We start from the raw sequence: 12,768 nt of genomic DNA, 5'->3' as shown, positions 1-12,768 counted from the left end.
CTCCTCCGCTGAACTCATCTCACATGTGGAAGTCGATCGAGTGTGTAAGCTTGGGTATAAACAAAAAATTATATATTTGGTAAGGGACTTGCTAAAAAAAAAAGGATTTTTATATAAAACACGAAAGGTTTTTGGGGTTAAATTAGAGAAAGCTTAACTTTCAATCATAAATAGTTGAGAACTTTTATTATTATATTACAATTTTGAATGTTTTGTTACTTTTATTATTTCTGTTTAGTAAACTTTCATTAACTAATATAAAAAATGTCATACTATTTGGCACATCTTTAATTGGCTAATACCACTAGAAGAAAGCTTCTAACACAAAGTAATGGAATATGTATTTGATCTGTCGCCGGACCACTTAGAATGCCAAGTTGTTTTTAACTGCCGCCGCCAATCGAGCTTCTCCCCAATAATCCGTCCAACGACACTGGCAAATTGGCCGGAATCAGATTCAGTTGGCCGGCGATCGTTAAAATGCCTACGCTCAATTGGACCCCTCAATCCGCACCGGTCACTCGCCAAATCGGAGGTTTGGACCTGGTTTACGGGGTTTGGACCCAGTTTACATGCGGTTAACATGTTTGAGGCTGGTGCCGGGCGTCATTTACATGTCCGCATGCCTCTCCTCCTCCTCCCCCCTTAACCCCCTTTATCCCCTTTTTAACCCCCTCCTGCCGTCGACAACATGTTTACATTTTTGCACTAATTTAATTTTTTCGCGTTTAGCCGTTGTTGATGCTGTCGGTTAGTTGAAATTTTTTTGCCAGCTTAAATTGCTGTTGAGTTAATTTAAATTGGTATTTGATTATATTTGGCCGACCGTTTATGGCCAACTCAATTAAGCGCAATCAATGGATTGGCGAGATTTTTGCATTCAGCTGGCTTTATTGGCGGCGAGTAAATTTATTTATGAACATTTTTTTTTTTTTAGAGAGAAGATATGCCATCGTCTGCCGAAAAACTCCACCCAAGATGGGGAAAAAGATGGGAGGCCGAGGCCACATGACTTGGACAAGCCCAGACGGAAAACATGTTTTCTGTGGCCCATTGCATGTCAAATGAAAATTAATTTTGGCACTTAAACAAAAGGATTTGACTTTTAATCCCTGGCTATAAATGGCATGTGTGCATATATACGAGTACCTGGCACATAAATATGCCATAGAGGAGTGTGTTAGTTAGTTAGTGTGTGTGTGTGTGTGTGTGTGTGTGTGTGGCTTAAGCCAAAATAATGAAATTTTCTAACAAAAGCAACACCTTGCCTTGTCCTCATCATCATCATCACGTAGTCGTAGTCGGAGTCGTAGTCATAGTCATCGTCTGGCTATAGCAGCAATTTGTGCTGACTTAGGTAACCCCGATGTGGATATAAAAGGTGGGTACAAATGGTGTGGGAGGCGGTGGACAGGTTGGCTTTAGATATGCTTTGCCAAAAATGGGAACAGGCAGCCAGCTCCGCAAGGGAATTTTAAATACTCACACGAAGATTTGCGATATTTGTCTGTTTGAAAGCTCAAAAAGGACCCGATTTATGGATTTTATGAAGTGCACCATTAAGCTTCTTAATTTAAATCGGTATTTAAAAAATATATTTTAATGAAATACAAAGCACACAAAAAATACAAAGCCAGTTTAGAGTTTTAATAAAAACTTTTGTCATATAACTTTTTAGCATAAATTAATCAAAATAGATAAGTCAATACCTTTTTTGTAATGAGTAATTATGAATTCAACAGTCATCTCTGCATGTGCAATACTTGATAAAAATTCTGAAATCACTGAATAATTATCAAATTAATCTTTCTTTAATCCTCTAATAAATCGAAAAACGGAATTTATTTAAATTTATTGAGCCAGCCATTTTTATAAGCATTAAATCATTGTTTCACTAAATACCAATACATTTCTGAAGAAAGAACACATCAAATATTTAAAAACACTTCAAACCCACAGCCTATTTAACAACTATAATTTAATACTATTTAATTACTTTCCTTGAGTAGTTACTTGCTGTTCAGAAAGTCTAAAATGTAACTGCAATTAGTGAAAATATTGGAGTGTGGGGAAAGGCAAGTCGGAGTGTATTATGCCTAAGCGAAAATGGGGAAAGGCAAGTCAGATGTTAGCCATATTAATTGCAAAGCTGGCGAAAAGTGAAAAGTGTCATAACAGGGCGAAGAAAGATGGGATTGCCGCTGTGAATGTGACTGCGACTGCGACTGAGATGCGATGACGTTTGCAGCTGAGTTTTAATGACTCACTAAATTATTCATACGCCGTGGATGCCGACGAATGGCGTTTTGTTTTGAGCACGCCAAGCGCTAAATGTAAACAATTCAGCGCCGGGCAAAATGAAAAGTCAACAAACTTGGCGAGCATATGAATATGCAATGAATGCCACCAGCCTGGCCAAGATGATGTCCTGCCGTTGACAGGATTGTGGATGCGATGCGGACTCCTGAAAGCGGAAGGGGGGAATTTGGGGTTGAGGGAGCGAGCATGTGTAGTAAAGTCACTTTCTACCCTCTCGCTCAAATAGAGGGATCACATGACTTGATTGCTTACACAGCCGCCATAGAACATGGAATATGGCATGCTGGTATCCTTACACGAATACGAATACGTACGAGAGTATACGTATTAATATGAAACGCTTTTGAGCACGTAGCAACACTTATGGAACCCTCAGTCAGGCATCCTGGATAGGATATATCACGACAATCATCAGGACGAGGACGAGAACGAGCACGATGACGAGGACGAGGACGAGGACAACGGCAAACGACAATGACGAGCACAATGAGGATAATGCTCTGAAGCTCTGGAGTTCGGGAGTCCTGGAAGCTGTGCGTACGAATCCATTACCAAAATGCCAGTGGAGTGATGACGATGATGATGTATCATGCATGAGGCATAACTTCCATTTTGAAGTGCACCTCAGAATCCTGCAGTGCCCCATCACCAGTTATCCTTTTTGTTGGCTTTCCATCTCTCATTTCTTCTTTTTTCTTTTTGTTTTTTTGCTGCAATTTTTATTTTTCATTTTACTTGAGCCTACACTTCATTTAGCCCTGGCTGTATAGACCTCGCTTGCATTTATTTGTTCAAGGGTTTTTCCTTCGCTTTTTTTGTTTTTTTTTTTCGCCCTGGCTCCCGTGCTTTCGCTCTCAAGTGTTCATGCATTTTCTTCATTGATTGCATTTTTTGTCCGTGCAGATGATGTTCGTTGCTAATTAGCCGAAGGGGTTGAAACAAAGGACTTCTGAGGAATATTGCATAATAATTATGCTCAAGTGGCGACTGGAAATCCGTGAAAAAAATGCAATAAACATTAAGGATGTGCATCTGAATTTAATTGGAGGCAAGTAAATTCGAGGCTTAAAATTTATTTTTCGGGAGTGAAAGATATAAAAAACTAATCATCATGTTTTTAATATTATTTTTATGGAAGGGAAATAACACATAATGAAATCATGTCAGAATTGATATCTTGTTTTGTTTACTTTTATTTATTTATTAGATTTACCTTCATCAGGAACTAAAGTCATACATTTAGCAACTGAATTCCACACCTTTGTCGCAGCCATTACAACTGTATCAGTTTCATTCACAATTGAGTTGTTGCCATTGTTACGACTTTATAAAAGCCTGTATCTAAGTATCTAAGCAATGGCATAGTTAACGTTTTTTGCCAGCTGCCGCCTGCTATATAAATATTTCTGATTGCGCTTTATAGAGTTATAAAAGAGTAAGCGAAAAAAAATGGCAAAGTATGGTAATAAATGCCATGGCATTTGAAAATGTTATTAAAAAATGCTAAAGAAAAAAATATATACAGCATAGAGAGAGAGAAGTCAGGCCATGCATATAAATTGCATGGCCTGCATATAGAAATAAATAAGTGAAAAAAAATTGTATACCAATAAGTGGTGGACTGGCTATGACGTCAGTTGGCCAAAATACCAAGCCAAAAGCCAAGTGGTGCCAGCCACAGAGATCACAGCTAAATCAGAACCATAAACCAGAAACAACTTCTAAAAACAACTTTCATTTTGTACTCGAGAACGCTAAAGTACTACAAAATAAAAATAAAAAAAAAAACATTGAAATTGAAATTGAAGAAAAAAAAGCTGGATAGCCAGACAGAAACTTCAAATGATTGGGTTTAATTTCTTATTGAGAATGAAATGGGCCAAAGGGGCAGAAGGGTGTGATGGGGAAGACCACGTTTGCAATTAAGCCGAAGTCGCATAATTCAATTAACGTCTTGGCTGTCGATGAGGTAAGGGTGGTGCTGCTGGTGGTTCTAGTGGCTCTGGTGGCTCTAGTGGCTCCGGTGGTTTCCGCGGTATTTCGTACTGCCGGTGGAGCACACGCAAACGCAGGCACCAAAAGCACCCACTGTTGCATTGTATTTACTAAGTGGAACTGGTCACTGATCTGGATTAGCAGCAATAACAACAGCCGGCCAAGTAGACGTCAACACAATCACCACACAGAGACTCGAATGTTGCACTGGGCGAAGGAACGGGCATTAGAATACTGAAGATTGTGGCATTTGATAATTAACAACTATTAAACGACTAAAGAAAATATTAATTGTCCTAAGCATAAGCATTCAATAGTTGATAAAATATGCTAGAAATACCAAACGACTTTTATTCATAATGTCTTCAATTCTAAGAAATCATTAACAAAACAAAATAAATATTTAATTGATACCTTCCAATTAATTCCAATAATTTTAACCCGAAAGTTAATCAAATATTGCCTTTCTTGTTGATGCTATGTTTAATCGGAATTAACCAAGATGACGACCATCAATTTTGGCAGTGCATTAGAGCCGGGCTAGGAAATATTGTGGGGACACCGCTGTACCAAAGCGTGACAGGCATGAATTAACAATTTGAATTAATGTCAGTTACTCATGGCATGGCTGCTGCTCCAAAGAGCCAGTGCGATGGCGAGGGGGGCGATTGAGTGGGCGCCCTCGTTTTTAGTTCGCCTTAGTTGCACTTACTAATTTCTGACTGCGACTGGCATTGATCTTTGCATTGTCCGTCCGCCGGCGGCCACAAAATGAAAGGAAAAGTAAGTTACGATTACGTTAGCAGCGTTAACGTTAACCAGAGGGAAAGGTAATTGCGATTTGGCCAAAAAGGGAAAGGAAATGTTTCCTGCGCTGTGATTTTTGCTTGGCCAAGTGTCAAAAATGTGGCAGTCGCCTTTGGCTTGGCTCATTGGAGGGCCAAAAGAGGGGAAAGGAGGGGGTGGGCAAGAGGAAAGGGAAACGGGACTGGAACCCAACTGAGCTGGCGCCAAATTAACCGGAAATGTCACAATGGCAATGGGCGACGTGCGGCCCGCTGCCCGTTTTGGAAATTATACAATTTTGTCACGTGACGTGCATTAGAAAACACAGTCACACAAACACCAAGATATTACCAAGACGTGACAGACAGTCGCGGTCCAAACAACAACAAAAATGCGGAGAAAAACAAAGAACAAACCAAACAAACAATTAAGGGGTTACATGGGTTTCCTCGGGTAAAAAACGGCCTTTTTTCAAATATTTTTTTTGCATATAAAAAATGAAATATTTCAATGAAACTTTTTATTATTTAAAAGATACATATTTAATAAAGATTTTGTGAAATTTTCAAAAAAAAAATATCAAAATGTCGGCCATTACGACGCCATTTCCGGCAGTCCCTCGGAAAAAAGGTGCCTCCGCGTTGTCAGCAGAACTTCTTTCAGGATCATCCAAAGTAAAAATAAAAAAAACGTGTTTCAGTATAGACAATAAACTAGGTATTGGACGAAGGAAAAAAAAAAAAATGAAAATTGGATTTTTGGCAGACGTTTTTACAAAAAAATGCAAATTTCGATGAAAATTTCTCGACATTTTTTTTTTTTTTAAATAGTTGTAATTGAAAAAAAAAAAAATCCTTCGTTCAATACCTTGTAAATGATATCTCGAATACTTGTGTAAAATTTCATTAAGATCGGTTGAGTAGTTTGCGAGAAATTTTGACAACCGACTTTGAAATCATAGTTTTGAGAAAAACGCGTTTAAAGTTTTAAGAGACAATGAAAGTGGACTCAAGCGTCCACTTTCTCAAGGCTGTATCTCCGAGACTATTACTCGGATCAACTTGAAAATTTAGGACAATATTCTAGAAATGTTATAGAATTTAATAAAACAAAAAAAAAAAAAATCGATTTTTTGAAACCGTGAAACCCATGTAACCCCTTAAAGGCCGCTCAGATAATCTAAACATATGAGAAATGAAAGAGGAGTTTACTAAATGTTGTTGTCAAGTGGATAAAATAGAATAAGATGGAAATGTACTTTGCTCTACAAATAAAAGTTTTTTTTTATAATCTTACAACTAAATTTGAAAAAGGGCCAAAAAATATTTTCCGAAAACATATAGGTATTTATTTAACGACAATATATATACTTTTCAAATTATTAATTTAAGTTCTAATATTTTTTAAAAATAGATAAGCACAAAGAACTTAACAAAATATGTCACTACTCAACACTATATTTACTTTACATTCCATTTTGCATATTTTTTTATATAAAACATTCTGCTTCAATTATTTTCAAATGCAGATTAATATCCTAAATACAACCCTGGGTAATCGACTTAAATTTCAACCAATCCACCCCCGAGCACCCATTAGAAAGGCATAAAAACCAGCACCGCCCCTCACTTAGACGAGTGTGAACCCGTCAAGTCCACTAAATGTCAACTGAGCACGCGAAATTCCGCAGCAGGACTTTCACTGGCCTGGCCAGTCCTGTTCTGTTCTGTTCTGTTCTGAATCATATATTCCCAGGCCCTCGAAAAAGTTTTTCAAAACCAAAGTCAACGTTCTCCATGTCACAATGGGGGGCCCTTAAAGAGTTGAATGGGGGGAACTACCAACTAAGAGAAGCCGCAAAAGCGCGAGAATATTGGCGGACGAAATGCAAAACCCGCTTTGAAGTCTGAGCCCACTGATTTGCCTTCTTGCGGGCCAACTTACTAGCTAAACTGTCACTTTGAAGTGGCGTAGTTTTCCCTCTTAACGCACTTTCTTCACAGTCTTCGGCAGCGTTTTTCCAAAACCTTAACGGCGACCATACCACCCAGAAAAGATGGCGGAAATGCTTCAATTTCAAAGGCGAAAAGCCGCCAAACGATGAAAAGAGATAGCTGCACGTACAAGAGTCCACACATGTGGTGGAAAAGTTTTTCCTTTGCTGATTTCTTTATTTTTTTTTATTCGGGGGTTGAATGTCTAATGGGGAGCACTTTCACTTTTCTTTGCACCCAAGTTTTCGTTCGCTTGTCACAAGGATATATATTTTTTCCCCCGCTTTTTCGCAGACCCTTTTTGATTGGAAGTATTTGCGAAAATTTGCTGGGGTGGGATTTTGATAAGGATATGCCCTGGGGTTGCACTGGTTTTACAATCGTTTCAAAGCAAATTTTTGGCAATCATTTTGCTTTGACGAAGAGATGAAAGCGCTGTACGATGACAATTCCTACAGGCAAGAGACACCGAGATAACGGGTTAGGGAGATTATTAAAAAATAAAGAAAAGAAAAGCTCAAAAAAGCAATCCCAATCCATCTTCACCGAGGTTCTATGATGTATGAGCTGTTCCCCTAACCCATTTTTTTCTACCAACCAACCAACCACTTGATGAATGATCACCCGGATAGCATTTAAAACGAATTTAAAGTCTAGACTCTAGACGGGAATCAAAACGGAATCCACATAAATCTCTGACACACTCCAAACTTGAAATTAATTTTCGTTTTAATTATACGAATATACGAATTCAACGCTGGCCAGCTACTGTTAAACCGCTAGTCAAGGTCAATCAATGGCGCAGAGAAAACATAAGTTCAGCTGTCCATACCAACCGTTAATGTAATAACTCATGCCTGGCCGCAACTTGATTATGAGTCGAGAGAGCCGGGCTTTATTCAGAAATATGTACGAGTATATGTACGCGCATTCTTCTATATCATTTCTCTGGGCCCCATCGCATCAAAATCAAATTAGTTCCGAGCGCTGATTTTCTTCCACCAGCCAGTGTCGGCGCTTCATGCTCGTTGGGTTTCCAGCTAATTTTTGTGCTTTTCAAATAGACTACACACAATGCCAGCAGACAAGAGAGTAATTATAATGCGAGAAGCGGGCGAACGCATTTATCGCCCCGATCAGCATACATCCGTTTGCCGCTGATATAAAGCTTGTAATTACCTAGCTAATTTACATGAATTTCCAAGCGAACATCCTTTTTGGCCACAAACCGTTTGCGCAGCTGGAGAAATTTTTCCCAAGAATGTTTTCCAACGAATAGTTGCAGGAACATTAAATGCACGATAAAAATATAGGATAAAAACGAATATTTTTCGCTAATATTATTCATATCAAAAATTTATTATTTAAATTGTTTACGAAAAATTATAAATTAAACAGAATTTTATATACAGTGTTTCAGTATAAAATTATTTTCTACGAAATAATTTGTAATATTATATATCATGTTTGGAATATTTTTTCAAAAATTTATTTGTCACAAAATAGACAGGTTTTTAAAAATTCATTAAAAAATATCACAAACACTTGTAGTCAGTCTAAACTATTTAGAATGGAACATCTATAAATCTATCAATTTCTTCAGAAGTTTTGATTTATTGCTTCTAACTAAAATTATTCTCAGTGTCTAACTCAAAGTAGGCGCAGAGAAATGCTAGTTGGCTTGGACGGGATTGTTGGCTTGGCCTATCAGCTATTTGGCATCATCATCGGGCAGTCTTTTGGTCGTGGCGTGGTCACGTCACAGGGCCATCGCTGTTGACCATCATCATTGGAGTTGGCCATTTCTCTCGGCCTTTTCCGACGCGATTGGCAATGATAAAGCGTCGTGGCCAACAAGTGGCGCATCTTTGTTGCCATTGCATTTGCATGTGGCAGGAGAAATTCTTGAAATTCTCCACATATGACACAGGACACGCCCAGTCGTTGCCAACCGTTGCCTCCTCCGCTCCTTTTTTTTTTTTTTGTATATTCTTGTGCTGAGGCAAATGGTCAAATTATTTCCTTTTCCGCATTTTCCACCAAAGCATTCACGCGCACGAAAGGATTTCTTGTAATTTGGCTGCGACTTGAAAAGATGCTGGATGAAAACGGGGCGAGAATGTGGATGGATCTCCAACCACGCCAACTGATGAAAGGGATTTTGTAGCTGCCTTTGCTGTTTTGGCGACTTTGCATTTTTATTTGTAATGATTTTTGCCAGGCTCTTTTCGCTTTGCTTTTTTTCCATTCTGGAACGGGCCGCTGTTTTTGGCGGGTTGTTTTACGGCTTTTGTTTTAAATAAAAAATACAACAAAAAAAATAAACAGGGAAGGAAGAAAAGCATTGCAGAGGCAGAGCTTCATGACCACAATGTATGTTCTTTCACTGTGTGTACAAGTATGTAAAGTTGGGAACACTAATCAAAAGATTTAAATTATAAAAGTGTAAGCTTAAAATATTATTTATAAATTCCCTTAAATCATTAAGCTTAGTTTTTCCCGATGAAACAAGCTTTTAAACATGCATATATAAAATTAAATTTATTGATTGAAATAATTACAATAATATAAGCTTTTTTTAAAATAAAAGAATACTTCTTCAACTACTTGTTATTTTGCAAAGAAACTTTTACAATGAAAAAATATATAAAAAGTCAAAATTCAATTCTTTCATTTAAAATCTTAAATATTTTTTAAGTGTACTCATATCCAAGTGCATCTCGGCATGGCAGATTGAGCCCGTTTGTTCAATGAGTGCTGGAGATGGGTTGGATTGGGCTGCTCCTGGTATCCTGGACCGGGATCCTGCATCTGCATCTGCATTATGCACACTCATTACCCTCACTCCATATGTCTTTCTCTCTCTGCCTCACTCTCTTTTGGTTTTCCTTCCCTTTCTGGTCGCCATTATCCTTGTGCGCTCGTTCACTTTCATTTCACATATCGCATGTATGTGTTTTTTTTTCCTGGATTTTATTTCGCTTTTTATTTTTTATTTACGTGCCTTACCCTTGCCACTTGAGACATTGCTTTGTTCTGTTTTATGCCACGAAGGGGTTATGAAAAAATACATCCCGAAAAGCTTTTAGTGTGCATGCGAAAACGCGTTGAAAGCGCAGGCCAAATGCATTTGGATGGTCCCTCAACTCTCAACTAAAAATGCATGATCCACAATACCGCATGGCAACTAAAATGGTTCCAGGAAAAGGACCAATTAAAATGAAAAGGTTATGGTATAATATCATTAAAAAAAACTATAAAAAAAACACTTTAAGAACTAACATTAAATTGGTATGTGAATAAAAATATGTATTTATGCATTCCATGCTTACAATTCTTAAAATTTGGTCACACTATTATCACTGAATAGATCCATAGATAAGTTTTACATTTATCCTTGCAAAACACGTCAATGCTGTGACTAAAAAATAAATTCACACTCGAAAAACCGAGTAGGTTTAGTCTTCAGTAGGGAACTAAAAAACACACAAGTTTTCATCACATCAAACCTGTTCAACATCCCCACGTTGTTGCTGTCACTGTTGTTGCCGTTGTCAGAAGTTCCTATATCCCATCAGCCAAGAAAAAAATAAAAGCATTCAATGTTTGAGGGCGGAATAAGATCCTGATCTAATATAACCCACATGCTGGAAACATGACTTCCGATACGGAATTCTCTGACGAGGATCACGGTGACTCGCATCGTTCGCTTCACAGTCACTTGACGACCGGAACCTGTGACAGCGACGAGGATATCTGTACGGAAATCGTTTTGCCCGACAGTCCACACAGAACTCCCGAACCGGATGACTTTTTCTACCAGGTCCTCTCGGTGGAGCAGATCGTTCAACACCAGCGCAACATCATCGATGAGGTCAACAACGTTCTGAACTTATCTCCCCAGGTCACCCGTATCATACTAAATCACTTCAAATGGGACAAGGAGCGACTGTTTGAAAATTATTTTGAGAGCAGTCCACAGGAGTTCTTTCAGCGCGCCCATGTGGTGAATCCTTTCGAGAAGAAGAGTGAACTGGATTTGCCGAGCACCTCGAAAACAATCTGCACATCCTCTTGCTCCTCGCAGAAATTTTGTGGCATTTGCCTGAGTCCTTGCAACGAGCTGAAAGGAGTGGGCTGTGGTCACAACTTCTGTGCGGCCTGCTGGAAACAGTATTTGGCCAATAAGACCTGCAGCGAGGGCTTGGCCAATACGATTGCGTGTCCCTCGGCCAACTGCGATATCCTGGTGGATTATGTATCATTCCTAAAACTGGCCGATGATCCGGAGGTTATAGAGCGCTATCAACAGCTCATAACGAACACCTTTGTGGAGTGCAATACGCTAATGAGATGGTGCCCGGCTCCGAATTGCACATGTGCCATTAAAGCCAATTGTGTGGAAGCACGGCCAGTGCTCTGCAAATGTGGCCATCAGTTTTGTTTTGGCTGTGGCGAAAATTGGCATGAACCCGTCAGTTGTAGTTGGCATAAAAAATGGATGAAAAAATGCCTCGACGATTCGGAGACTTCGAATTGGATCGCTCAAAATACAAAGGAGTGTCCCAAATGTAATGTGACCATTGAAAAGGACGGTGGATGCAATCACATGGTCTGCAAAAATCCTGCCTGTCGCTATGATTTCTGCTGGGTTTGCCTGGGATCCTGGGAGCCACACGGTTCGTCCTGGTACAGTTGCAATCGATTCGATGAGGAGGAGGCCAAGCAGGCGAGATTGGCCCAGCAGAGATATCGCTCCTCGATGGCCCGATATCTGCACTACTACAATCGCTATATGAATCATATGCAGAGCATGAAGATGGAGAACAAACTGTATGCCAATGTTCAGGCCAAAATCGACGATATGCAGGAGGAGATGAGCTGGATTGAGGTTCAATTTCTGCGCGAGGGCGTCGATGTTTTGTGCCAATGCCGATCCACTCTAATGTACAGCTACGTTTTTGCCTTCTATTTGGGAAACAACAATCAGAAGATCATCTTCGAGGACAACCAGAGGGACATGGAAATGGCCACCGAGAAGATTTCCGAGTGCTTGGAGCGAGAGATCACTGTGAAGAATCTCTACGAAGTCAAGCAGAAGGTTTTGGACTTGTCGCACTACTGCCAAAAGCGTCGAAATGTACTTCTTTGCCATGTGAGGGAGGGTTACGAAAAGGACTGGTGGGAATTTATCGAGGATACTGCAACCTAATCAACCTTTGACATCTGCAACACGTACAAAAAAAGAGTTTAAAGACTTTTACCTAATGCACACAATAATTTTTATTTGGACTCCTCTCTGGTCGGATTGATTCTAGTCCATCTGACCATGAGCCCTCGAAATTCTATAGTTTTAAAACAGGAATAGACAGAAATAAATATATAAAATTCATCATCGTGTAGTCATTTTTAAGGTTTTGTATAAACAAATTTTTACCGGAATTAGCTACACACTTAGAAAGAAATTACCCTGTTAATTAGTATTTCCATGTTATGTATTCTTAGGAAATTTAAAAAAACTCGTAGTGATCCCTAAGCCTTGGTCTTTTAACTATTTTAAAGTGTAGATCTATATCTATAGCCAATCCCCACTGTTTGCTCTCCTTTGCAGCCCCCTAATATGCGTCTGGTTTTTGTAATTATAACATAAATCAATCCCAATTTCATGTTATAC

General features: G+C 39.0%; 1 protein-coding gene across 1 annotated transcript; it reads left to right on the top strand.

The window, feature by feature from the left end:
* The first annotated feature begins 10,524 nt into the window (after nucleotides 1–10,524).
* LOC108089765 (E3 ubiquitin-protein ligase ariadne-1) lies at nucleotides 10,525–12,486 on the top strand. Its single transcript, XM_017188156.2, has one exon. The coding sequence runs from the start codon at nucleotides 10,750–10,752 to the stop codon at nucleotides 12,304–12,306; it is 1,557 nt and encodes a 518-aa protein (XP_017043645.1). The 5' UTR covers nucleotides 10,525–10,749; the 3' UTR covers nucleotides 12,307–12,486.
* The last annotated feature ends 282 nt before the right edge of the window (nucleotides 12,487–12,768 follow it).

This window comes from Drosophila ficusphila, unplaced genomic scaffold (assembly GCF_018152265.1).
Source record: "Drosophila ficusphila isolate 14025-0441.05 unplaced genomic scaffold, ASM1815226v1 contig_106, whole genome shotgun sequence".
Classification (NCBI taxonomy): domain Eukaryota; kingdom Metazoa; phylum Arthropoda; class Insecta; order Diptera; family Drosophilidae; genus Drosophila; species Drosophila ficusphila.
This window is presented reverse-complemented; position numbering and strand designations above follow the sequence as displayed.